Source organism: Cephus cinctus, unplaced genomic scaffold, assembly GCF_000341935.2.
Source record: "Cephus cinctus unplaced genomic scaffold, Ccin1 Ccin1_scaffold1333, whole genome shotgun sequence".
Lineage (NCBI taxonomy): Eukaryota > Metazoa > Arthropoda > Insecta > Hymenoptera > Cephidae > Cephus > Cephus cinctus.
The window spans coordinates 18,530-29,993 of NW_014333751.1; the positions used below are offsets into that span (position 1 = coordinate 18,530).

Here is an 11,464-nt window from a genome sequence, read left to right on the forward strand (position 1 = left end):
CGTATGTATGTACATACTATGCGCTCTCGGCTCATTTTCGAATACATTTATAATAGTCCGGACACGTAAAACCATTTGCACGAACGGACCTTACAGAAGCTTGATTGAAAAGCAAGCCTTATGTAGGTGATCTCAAGAAAGTGAACTGTGACGTCATAAAACAACCTTAAGCATTCATTAGCTTCGCCTAACAGATTTACTTCGTTGGACAGCCAGAGAGAGACAGCGACGTAGTAGAAGAAGAGATAGATACTAGGCTAGGCTTTCGTTTCGTGGTGAGCCAAAGCGCTACTTGCTACTACTGAGCCGTCGTCAGACCATAACTAGCTGTTTGGTACCGCTACTACTTATTTACCAATAAATTAGCCAGTGAGGAAGGTTCGGCGAGGGTGCTTTATCGTGCCGGTTGACAGGAGAATTACCCCGGGCAACGATGGTCGTCAAGGTCTACATATCGGGGATCAGCGGCAATAAAGAAGTGAGTGCCAAAATTTCTACGGACCCAAAATGCTTCATTGATATACAGATTCAGAATGCGACAAAACCTTGGCCAGTGTTAATTTGTGGCCTTGCAACTAACTTATGATGACATTTCACGATACATGCTTATGGATCAGATTACAATCGATTTGATAATTACAACTTTCGTCATTATAACTGTAGATCTTATTGCGAGAAGCTTACGATTAATCATAGTCTATTGTGGTAAAGCTATCGTTAGTCAGTTATTACTCACAAAGAGATTATTATGATAAGGATGCCTTTTGCGGTTTTTCGGATTTTTCGATAAATCTTTTTGTTTCGTATTTCTTTTATGTTTTTGGAGTGTCCTTTTAGCCTTCTTCAATCAGTTTTAGATCCTCGAAAATTTGTTTTGGGTGTACAGGATTTAATTAATTGATTTCAGGTAAAAAAAAGGCAGCAACGTGTCTTGATGATTCTTGAGAGTAAGAATGTCGAATATACTGTGATTGATATTACTGAGCCAGGAAAGGAATCTGAAAAAGAATTTATGCAAACTCATAGTAACGCAAAAGAGAGTAAACACCCTCTGCCTCCACAAATATTTAACGAGGATGAATACTGTGGGGTAATTCAGATTAAATTGAAGTTTATTTATCTCTGCCTTATTATGATGTATAGATAGTGACCTGAGTGTATATTATTTATTCATTTAATGTACAGCTTTGTGATTTGTATATTATGTGTACAGTCATTGTATAATATTATTTAATTAGGATTACGAAGATTTTGATCTTGCCAATGAGATAGATGAACTTGAAAAGTTCTTGAAGGTAACACCAGCTATTAGTACTGCAGAGATCACACTGGATAAATCACAAAGTAAAGACATTCAGCAAAATGGAAATGCATCCAGTCGAGAGGTATATATTCAATCCAAACGGTACCATTTGAAGCTTAAAATATCCTTTTTTCCCCTGTCTTTATATTTAAATAATCTTATATAAGCCCTAGAAATTTCTATTTAAATGCTATTAATTAATCTTAATTAATAATTTCATTTATTTCTTTGCAGCCATCTACAGATAAGGATACTACGGTTCAGCCTGAAAGGTGAAAAAAGATTTTAAACTAACAAACTCTAAGGACAACAAACATTGTCATGGACTCAAAATTCATGTCCTTATTTGAAACAGTTTGGAAGAGAGGAGACCTCTGACAAGTCAAGAACAGGAGACCGAAATAAATATTCCTAGTGAAGTCGATGCTGCTGCAGAACCTGAGAACGATACAAAGGTTAACGAAAGCGACGCGAAAGACACTTCTGAGACAGAAGCTGAACAAATGGAGGAAAGTGGCGATAAAAACGAGGAGAAATCCGACGATCAAGAGAAGGAGGAGTAGATAAGTAAATATCACTTTAAAATTAAAAGCTGGGATTTCGCGATGTCCGTTGATATTATTCATCATCTTTATTTTATAAAGCTGTCTCTGCACTGTTCGCTTTTTCTTTTAATCAGCGATAAAAAAGCTTAAAATTTATTGATTATTGAAAAATTAAACAACTCGGATAAAGTTTTAAAAATTAAGAAAGAAGACTACAAGTAGGCTTGCGTAGAATACAAATAACCGTCGTATAATTCGCAAATTATGTATAGACACGAACGTGAATTCAAACGTCTTTCTGTTTTCTATTTTCGTATTCTCGTTTCTCCTACGGGAATTTCGAAACCATTTTGCATCTTCATTTTGTATTCTGTATTGCTTAGTTACGCGAGATACCTTCATAAACCGCTTTCTTAAAACATACTTCGTTTTATATCATTTCGTTAACTATATTAATTCCTACGGACATATCCCAGTCTCCAAGGATTCCTCGTTGTTTTCGAAAGTATATGGCGGTGGGTTGACAGCGTTTTGTTGTCAAGTCGATTTATGGCATAAAAGACTATTAAATATTGTTCTGCGCTTTATCATAAAATGTTATTCGAAACTCGTACAGAGTTAACGGATTATTTTTTTTTTTATGATTTTCATTTGCTTATCCACAGTATTGTCCTATCTTCTCGACCCAGTCTTTCTTATTACCTTCACGCGTATCCTATCTCTAATATTTTCTCAGTGTAGATATTTATGGTCTGCTTTATAAAAAAAGTACTATATGTCTCGGTTGATTAAAATTTGTATATTTTCGCACTGTTCCTTATAAGATTTCGCCATTCACGCTAGATCGCGTTCTCGTGTATAAGAGATTCGGTGCTCAAGATTTTACGGTTAACCAACATTTTTAGATAATACGAAAAGATTGTCCGATCAAATACAAATATGGAAATGAATAAGTACGTCGACTTTTGTCTAAAAATTCGTTTAAAGAGCTTTCGCTCAATTTCGCCTTTTCGCTCAATTCGTTTTTTATCACTCTTTTATCCTCTCTTTTCTCGTTCTATGAATTTATTCAAAATTCATTTTAATCGTTGGTTTCAAAATTCACGTAACGGTCGAAATTCGGCATAAAAAATAGTAAAAGAAAAAGGAATTTCAATAATCAATCAAAATGATCATTATCATTCTTTCTTGCTTACTTTATATCTGTATTCACTGTAAAAGCAAAACAATGACAAGCACAAATATTTTTTTCAAGTAAAAATACTTCTTGAACGACACTGATGTCACGCATTGTCGCTTACGTAAAGGGATATACGAAATTATAGAGATTTGCTAGGAGTCCTTATAATTCTGTCTCATGAACATATTGATAACAAGTGTTAACAAAGGAGCAGAGAAAAGCCAGAAAATACGTATTACATGTACATTTATCGCTTCACGCACCATTAGAAATCATAAAGTGATAGAACCGGGCGTATCAGTTCTTAAAAATTTTGTAGAAATAACCTCATTTTAATTTTTGGAGTATTTCGTAGTATTGCTTATTGTTTAAATAATTATCTGGTATCCCGATAATTTGATACGATCGTTATTTCTCTTCTTTTCTATTAGTCGTATTTTGTTTACTATTGAATTAATAATTTAAATACCGTTGTAAACCCACCTGGCTTTTACGTTGAATTATTTGCACGGCCTCCGAGTGGAAAAAAAGAAGCTCCAAACGAGATGGTAAAACATAAAAATAGAAAAAGAATGCTACATAGACTACATTTATTACTAATAGAAGCTAAACATTTTTTAATGTCCATATACACAGTAAAACTGATTAAGGTTACAAGAAAAAAAGAGGAAGGGCAGAAAAAAAGTAAAGCTTTTTCAGAATCTAATAGGACAGGTGGGTGTAACAATGACGTAAAAAAGAGAAGCCAAATTGTCTTACTTTTTTTCTTCCTCTCTCCCCCTCTCTTTTGATAAGGTTAAATGCCTAAAGACGTGATAGAATTTCAACAATGTTTTTTTTTATACGGCAGTTATCGTACCGTGACTGACGCTAATAAAAGGGAAAGAGTAACGAATGAATAGAGAATTAAAAAAATGACTGTTAGACTTAAAGAAGTTCTACGAAATAAAGTCTTAACGCATCGCATTATTATGAAAATATACACGCATATATTTACAAGGTTCATTATACATTTGATATGTATCATACGGATCACTGTTATATATACATATATGAATTTACTAATAAATACATCGATACAAGTTAATCACGCAGAATCATACGATCTTGTGTGTCTTATTTGTTTCACTCAGACTTCACATGTTATTTGAACAATTCAGTTTCATTTAGCACTCATCCACGCAAGAAGAGTAAAAGTAGCAAAGAAAAAAAATGATTTTGAATATTGACCTTGGAGGTACTTGTGTAAAAAATGTAAAAGAAAAACGCAATCATATTCATCTTCATATTTTCTACATAAAAAGAAACACTGTTCACGATAAAACGGTAAATTAGAAATACGTACAAAATACATCTTTGCAACATTGTCCTTAATTATTGTAACGTCAATCTCCCATTTAAAATTGTTCGTTGAATCCAGTTTTACAGTGCCGTCTCTCAGCTTCTCGACGATGTACTTTTCTATGTCTCCATTTCTATTTAAGTTTTCTCATAGAGCAAGGGAATCTCGAAGAAAAACAAAAATTCAAGAATCAAAATCTACATGGTTACGATAAAGGAAAGCTGATCGTTAAATAACCAACATTAAAATAACCAACTAATCCGAGTCATAACTGTAACGTCTTGCGAAATTTGTCTTCTGTACGTTCGACGTAACTTCTACACCGTGATACTCAGTGCCTGAAAAATAACAATGGCGAAACATGTTTTTTTTTCCTCTTTCTTATGCAATCTATGATTTCTGGGATTAAAGAATTAAAAGTTCTCTTTCATTCTTAATTGGACTACGTGTTCAACTCATATACGTCCTATAAATTAATTAATAATGAATCGCAACTGAAACATACATATTTCTTAGAAAATGTAACACTTCATGATATAATCTAATAGCGATACGGGTAAATTTTTATCGACATTACTAGATTCAAGATAAAAGCAATCGTGGCTTTGGAAAGAATAGGATTCTCATGAAAAGAGATTACTACGTGTGCAAAATAGTTCTCGAATTTCAATGAAATTAATGATACGTAGAGTAGAGGTGTTTATACAGGTATTTGGATTATTACCTTTTTCACTTTTATTTGCACATAAATTGTCTCTTATTTTACGACTGATCAACATGCTAATTATTCATGTGACACATTTGCCACGAATTTCCTAGGTTGCCTTAAGCCCTTCACGTACAAATTGTTATAATTCAACTATTGTGAATTCTTATTAAATTACATAGAGAATATCCGCAAATACTTAATGCGTCGTATTTGATAATGGTGTTTTTCAATTTTATCCTATCTTTATCTTATTAGAATTCATAAGTTCGCCAGACATACGTACAATTTAATATTTTGACTGGTTATGTTCTTCTGACAGCTCTCATAAAAATACACTCCTTTTATTCACTCTGAACAAAATGTATTATCATATATGCAAGTAAATGTCGTTCCATGACAAAAAATAAAAAGCGTTGACTATATGCTTAGAAGGTTATATAAAAAAGTATGTAAAACTGGTGTAGAATGTTAAATGTAAGAAAAAGACAAACGATTGTCATCACCAAGAATAGATGCAATAAGCATTTGCGTGTTTTCTCTTTTGGCAATTTTTACTTTCAATTCTATGCAGGACAAGAAAACAAACACACAAGGGTGCGCAACATAGATTCTTTATGCTTAAAGCTATAATAACTTATTGAACACTCGTACAGACTTATGCGTCTTACACGTATGCTTGTTTCACATGAATTCTTATCTCGTCTGAACACATGACACGCGTGACAATTCTCTTTGCGACAGGAGTTGATATAAAAAAAAGGGGTAAAAATCAAAATCAAGAAATCATTCTAAACTGGAACAGCCACCGGAATATGCGTCTGAGGTATGTATGATTTTCAAAGAAAGATACAACAATTAATGTGTGCTCTGACTCGTAATGTTTCTTAAGAACAACGTTAAATTAATTTTCGTCTCCCTTTTTTTTTTCAAAATTCCTCCACGCATTATTTCTCCCTCGCGTATATGCATGTACATAAATGGCTTCGGTACGTACAGGACATATTATACGCCTGTTCACGGTATATTGTTTGAACTTTGTGTGCTGTTATTATTACTGTAACAGTAAAAGCGACACAAGGTAACGCGACGCACACACTATACTCATACACACGTGACTGATATTAACTAATGGTAAGACTTATAAAATTAATTATTTATGTTTGACGTTGAAAACGCGTACAAGTTGCTATATGTATAAAAATTCAGGGCAAAGTCGTATTATGCATTATCAGAAAATAAGATCTTGTCTATTGTGTGCTTTTTTTCTTGTTAAGGTTTCAAGGTTCAATATGATATCCAATGATATTATGCTCGTACAAAAGTTCTTTGACATTTTTCATTCGGTATTTTAGCACTAGTCAGGTGTTTTAGAAAATATCCTGCATGTAGAATTAATAGAAAGAGAAAACAAGATTTTGAATAATACGGTAGTATGATCAGGAGATCATATTATTTATCGGTTTATCATTTTTAAATCGTTAGATAACTTCCATCTATCGATCATTATAAATCCTGGTGATTCAACACTGGCATTATTTTCTTAAGTAATACTAAACGATAAAAGTTTAGACACGACTTCCGGATACCGTGAGGTCGTTCTAAAAAAAAGCTGTTGCCATTTAACTTAGCATAGAATAAATTTTCAGTTTGACGTATAGCTTAGAAATATTTTTGTATTAATTGCTTCTTGAAATTCTTCTATATGTTTTTGAGTGAATATGTAAACGTGATGCTTTATAGTCTTCCAATCTTCACCTGTGTCTATGTAGTTCAATAATAAAACGTGCATACGGTGCTAATATACTGTAAAAAAAATCCGAGTTGCCATTAATGGCCTATCCCTTTATAATATTATGCCAGTTTAACAATTACTCGTGCAAAAGACAACCCTCGGCCTACAATGTGAAGAATAAAAAGAAAAACATAAAATAAAAGATAAGATAACATAAGGATCGAGACAAGATAAAATAATAATAAAGGGAAAATCCATTAGTGTTGTGTTCACATAGTTGTGATAATTATACTATAAAAGGTGTATTGGATTCGAATGCAATATGTATGTATGCGTTTCGAAGCCAAGTATCGTTTTACCGCGAGGGTAAGGGTTATACTTTTTTCTGTGTATATATATAGCGCGTTTACATGTTATGCCAAATAGCGTTATTTTACCTGAACTTGCACGTAATTATTCATATGTATGTGTTTATTAGAAAGAGGAAAAACACGACATGGCTTCGATCGCGGAAAGCTTTCCCGCGAGGAATACATTTTCATGGCTGATAAAATGATACGGGAATAAATGTCAATAGGACAAACATACAGAAAAAAATGAATTAAAAGAAAATGATAAGTAGAAATGATAAGTTTTGCACTGCTTCGTGCAAAAGCAATATTCCCACCAGACATCCTGAACGAAAGGAACACCTTAAAGACATATTGCCATAGACAGCGGCCTAATAGACAGGACTCGTGGGCCTTTGTGGCGTTTTTGGTGTAGAGAATTAAAAAATTTGCAAAATTTACTTTTGTCTTTTCTCGTCAACGAATCGATGCTGGTGTTCGCAAACCCTTTCACCTTGAGACAGTTTAATTCATTTTGAGGCTACAGGAGACATTTGTTCCCTCATTTATTCAATCTCTTGTGCTCGAAAATCTTCCTCGTGAGTCGACCCCAAGTGACATTACACTACGTACAGTCTTACAAAATATTATTACGTGGAAAAGCGAATTATCGAAATGTCCTTTGCATTTATTAATGAGATGCATTCGCAAACAGTGACCTCCATTTATATTTATGTAAGAACTGTCATTGCCTGTGGTCGAAAAATTATTTTCAGTTGGAGGGATCATCTTTTTAGGACATACAGTGTAAAAGAGTCACCCCGATAGCGCACTGAGAACGCGAATTAAAATATATTTATGTATCCCCTGAGAACTAAAAAAAATTAGTAAGTCTAGTGCATTACTATGCGATTAGGTGCAAAATAAATATTAAAAAAAAAGATTAGAGTAATAATATAATTAACTACCGCAACTCGCTACTTTTGGGACCTTGCGGATTCATTGAATAATACTTTAAGTTTATCAGGGAATACACATTTTGGAGACACGTTTGCTAATAAGTTTTGAATACATAAATAACGCGTGACCATAATAGGAGTTTGCCTTTATATTGAAATATATCTAACAAGTTTGCTGTGTTATTTCCGGCTGTATAATAACTGCATAATGTATAGTCTGCCATTTGAGATCATGTAAAAAATATTCACTTTGAGGTAAGTATGCGTATGAGTGAACGAATGAATGAATGGATATTTAAATATTGAAATTGAAATGCGTTCCTAAAAAATACGAGTATGTAGCTCGTTTAGTTTTTTGTATGCCTTCCTGAGCATTGTATTTTACTTCTGTCACTTTTCAGAGGTAGTAGGAGTTGTTTTCTTTTATCATATTATTATATATTGGACTTTGCAGAAAATTGCGACAATACGTCAATCCGCTTTAAGCACTGACATTTCGATAACTTCCCTTTCGCTACGTGTACGATTCATATACTTAATCAATTATATTCTAGCTTAGCTTAAATTCTCACTAGCAAATTAATTGAATGAATTCAATCCGTACCAAAATATTTCTGTCCGAAATTATTGGGAGCAACATAATGGATCTCCGATGTTAAGATCTTCATCTGGAAAATGAAATATTCAGCTTTATTCTCAAGACGAGTTTCAAATTATTAAAGTAAATTGGAATATATATATGTATATTCGAAACGGCCGAGCGAAGTGATATAAAAAGAAAAAAGCAAACTAAGAAGTAAAACAAACAATTGTTTAACACAATCCACAATATCTACATGACAGTAAAGATTAAAAGGGCCTATATTAGCATTAATCAAAAAGAGACTCGATCTGAAGACAAACTAACATATCTTTTGAAACAGTATTCCATTGGACCAGTCATGTGATTTTCTCAAATAATGGCGCCTACGGCGTACAAGCAGAAGAAAGCATACAATTTGTTGATGCCTGGTTAGAATCTATCAGAACAGTGACGTATGGCGAAGATACTAATAATGAGAACGAAGAGCAAACAAAAATCCATTTAGACAAGTAATAATAATTTTACATACCTTAGGGAAGGCAGTGACTAGAGTTTTGGCAGCTATTGGTGTACAGAATAAATTTGATAATATTATATTTTCCTCCTGCACATTGTGTTCTTTCAATACAGCTATGGCTTTTATCACAGTGTTCCCAGTACCTGTAAATCATTTTAAAGCGGAACGTTATTAAGTGTTTCTTATCTAAGGTCATCGCATTGTTTACATAAAATATGCATAATCAGACAATGTTTGTAAATTTTGAATAAGCAACGTTATTACATGCGCCATGTCGAGCAATCGAACAGACCGACAGGCGCAGGCGTTGGTCTTTTTAATGATGTAACCAATATAAGGAGATCCTAACTGTATTTTAATCCTAATTAATGTTGCTTATTGCGTCTGATACTAACTCATTATAGGATACATTAACAACACTTTTCGCTCAGATATGTCGTCCGGGAACTTTGCATAGACAACTCTGGCCTCGTGCGTGTCGGCATTACTCTCAACCAATATTTTACCGATCCTTATGCTACGACAACAATCCCGCAGGCCCTGCAATAAACGGGAAAAAATGGCTAGAACATTCTACTTGCGTTAACTTACGACATCCATGTTAGTTGATTCTTTATCAAATAAACGTTCTTTTTTAAGAATAAGGGAATTTCATTCTTCTTTTTTTATTTGTACATGTATTTATTATCAGTACCTGTTCCATAGCTTCTCCGCTTCTTACTATAGAAACTCCACAATTTCCCTTTTGGTACTTTAATCCTTTGTACTTTGCTCCAGTTGGCGTAGTTACAACGCATTTTGAAAATGGTAATTGATTTAGACTTTCTTCTATAACGAGTCTAATCTGGAACAAAATTCTTTTTAATAATAAATAATGAAATATGTGCAATCAGTAGTAACTGATCATCTCATGAAACTGATGGAGGACTATGTAATAAAAAAAAAAGAGAATGTGTTGGCTATGATTTAAATAATTTAGACGAAAACTCGATAATTCAAGACAACAAATACCGTATACCGTACATTTACAAATTTGTTAAGAGATAATGAATTACTTAAATTAATAACATGTAAGTAGTTATAAATATAGGACGATGAATTAAAGAATGTGAAAACATGAGATTTTTCATTAGGAAATAAAATATCTTTACCTTATGCCGAATACTGTTTCATTTTTATTTTGTATACAAACAGCAGACACTTCTGCAAACAACCTTTTTTATTTAGCATTCCTAATCAAAGTCATCGCTCGCGTAAATAACGAGTATAAAAGATGAATCGCGCATTGGTACCGTGTGTGCAAGCACATGGTCACGTTCAGGGATGACTAAGTAGAAGAGCAAGTGAAATAAATTAAATTGTAGATCAAATTTGTCATTGCATAATTTAAATGATCAATTGACGTACACATTATGCAATTGTACGGCGCTATCAATTAGCTAATTAATAATAAACGAATATCATTTAGTTAATACTATATAACGAAGTAAAAAATGTGTATCATGAAAGATTTAAAATCGCAAATAATAATATAATACTAGAACCGGAAATGACCTTGAATTAAAAGCAGGAAGTAGAAAAAAATTGCACACACATGCACACATACACACAAAAACGCGTGATCACTAAGTGCAACATAATAAGTCAAATTTCCCGAAGGATATAACTGATCTTCATTTGATCTTACCAAACGATCAGCGTAGAATTTGAAATCACTTCTGGTGGTGTTCCTGGAATAGAAACAAAGAACAAGGAATGCATTTTTTTCTTAGTAATATATATTCCAGGAAATATCAGCGCCATGTGCTACTTATGCCATCCTCTTACATGAATACCACATTCTGCATGAGTGAATGTCGGTATAGAATTTAAAATATGTTGAAAAATAGTATATAAAATAAGAAATACAGACGTGCAATAATCGAGTGTGAGGTGGAATCATAATTTTACCACGAATGCATAATTAATACTTACTTATCCCGCAAGATTGTTTGCAACTCCTTAACCTGGTCGTTTGATGGCAAAATCTTGAGATTCGGTCCATACTCTTCGACAGTATCATTATTATCACTTATCAGCTTCTTGCCAACTGTCGTTGTATCCGCACTACCCATATTGCTATTTATCGGCACTTTCGTCTGCCCTTATCATTAAGAAGCAGACTGGAGCAGACTGCGAAATGCTTCTGTCATCGGACATCCAATAGGAAGACATGGATATTACTTAAAATACCCCTAGAATTTTATAAACGTATTTCTAGGATCC

The 11,464-nt window shown here is 33.3% G+C and overlaps 2 protein-coding genes across 11 annotated transcripts; one reads left to right on the forward strand and one right to left on the reverse strand.

Annotated features, from left to right (window-relative positions):
* Nucleotides 1–163: 163 nt before the first annotated feature.
* On the forward strand, nt 164–9,848 carry LOC107272941 (SH3 domain-binding glutamic acid-rich protein homolog). 3 transcript variants are annotated; one of them, XM_025090262.1, is made up of 6 exons: nt 164–478; nt 908–1,090; nt 1,239–1,385; nt 1,538–1,575; nt 1,659–1,870; nt 9,023–9,848. In XM_025090262.1, exons 1-5 carry the CDS (start codon nt 434–436, stop codon nt 1,864–1,866), a joined length of 621 nt encoding a protein of 206 aa, XP_024946030.1. In that variant the 5' UTR covers nt 164–433; the 3' UTR covers nt 1,867–1,870; nt 9,023–9,848. The 3 variants fall into 3 exon arrangements, with proteins under 3 accessions (XP_024946030.1, XP_024946029.1, XP_015606124.1); XM_025090261.1 differs by lacking the exon at nt 9,023–9,848 and adding an exon at nt 4,513–4,807; XM_015750638.2 differs by lacking the exon at nt 9,023–9,848 and having other exon boundaries at nt 1,659–4,115.
* LOC107272940 (uracil phosphoribosyltransferase homolog) lies at nt 3,965–11,423 on the reverse strand. 8 transcript variants are annotated; one of them, XM_025090257.1, is made up of 8 exons: nt 11,174–11,422; nt 10,887–10,929; nt 9,894–10,043; nt 9,595–9,739; nt 9,212–9,342; nt 8,704–8,767; nt 4,612–4,708; nt 3,965–4,534 (listed from the first exon to the last, which is right to left on the reverse strand). In XM_025090257.1, exons 1-7 carry the CDS (start codon nt 11,311–11,313, stop codon nt 4,626–4,628), a joined length of 756 nt encoding a protein of 251 aa, XP_024946025.1. In that variant the 5' UTR covers nt 11,314–11,422; the 3' UTR covers nt 3,965–4,534; nt 4,612–4,625. The 8 variants fall into 8 exon arrangements, 7 of the variants coding, with proteins under 7 accessions (XP_024946025.1, XP_024946027.1, XP_015606121.1 ...); XR_003061368.1 differs by lacking the exon at nt 8,704–8,767; XM_025090259.1 differs by lacking the exon at nt 4,612–4,708.
* Between the last annotated feature and the right edge of the window lie 41 nt (nt 11,424–11,464).

What these genes read in the sequence shown, in the direction of transcription:
- LOC107272940 (XM_025090257.1), bottom strand. Translation starts at nt 11,313, where the DNA reads ATGGGTAGTGCGGATACAACGACAGTTGGCAAGAAGCTGATAAGTGAT. An exon ending in GCGGAGAAGCTATGGAACAG is followed by an intron (nt 9,740 to 9,893) that starts GTACTGATAATA and finishes CGTTTATTGCAG; the next exon opens with GGCCTGCGGGATTGTTGTCG. An exon ending in TTTCGGACAGAAATATTTTG is followed by an intron (nt 4,709 to 8,703) that starts GTACGGATTGAA and finishes GTTATTTTTCAG; the next exon opens with GCACTGAGTATCACGGTGTA.
- LOC107272941 (XM_025090262.1), top strand. Translation starts at nt 434, where the DNA reads ATGGTCGTCAAGGTCTACATATCGGGGATCAGCGGCAATAAAGAA. An exon ending in ACGAGGATGAATACTGTGGG is followed by an intron (nt 1,091 to 1,238) that starts GTAATTCAGATT and finishes TTATTTAATTAG; the next exon opens with GATTACGAAGATTTTGATCT. An exon ending in GAAATGCATCCAGTCGAGAG is followed by an intron (nt 1,386 to 1,537) that starts GTATATATTCAA and finishes ATTTCTTTGCAG; the next exon opens with CCATCTACAGATAAGGATAC.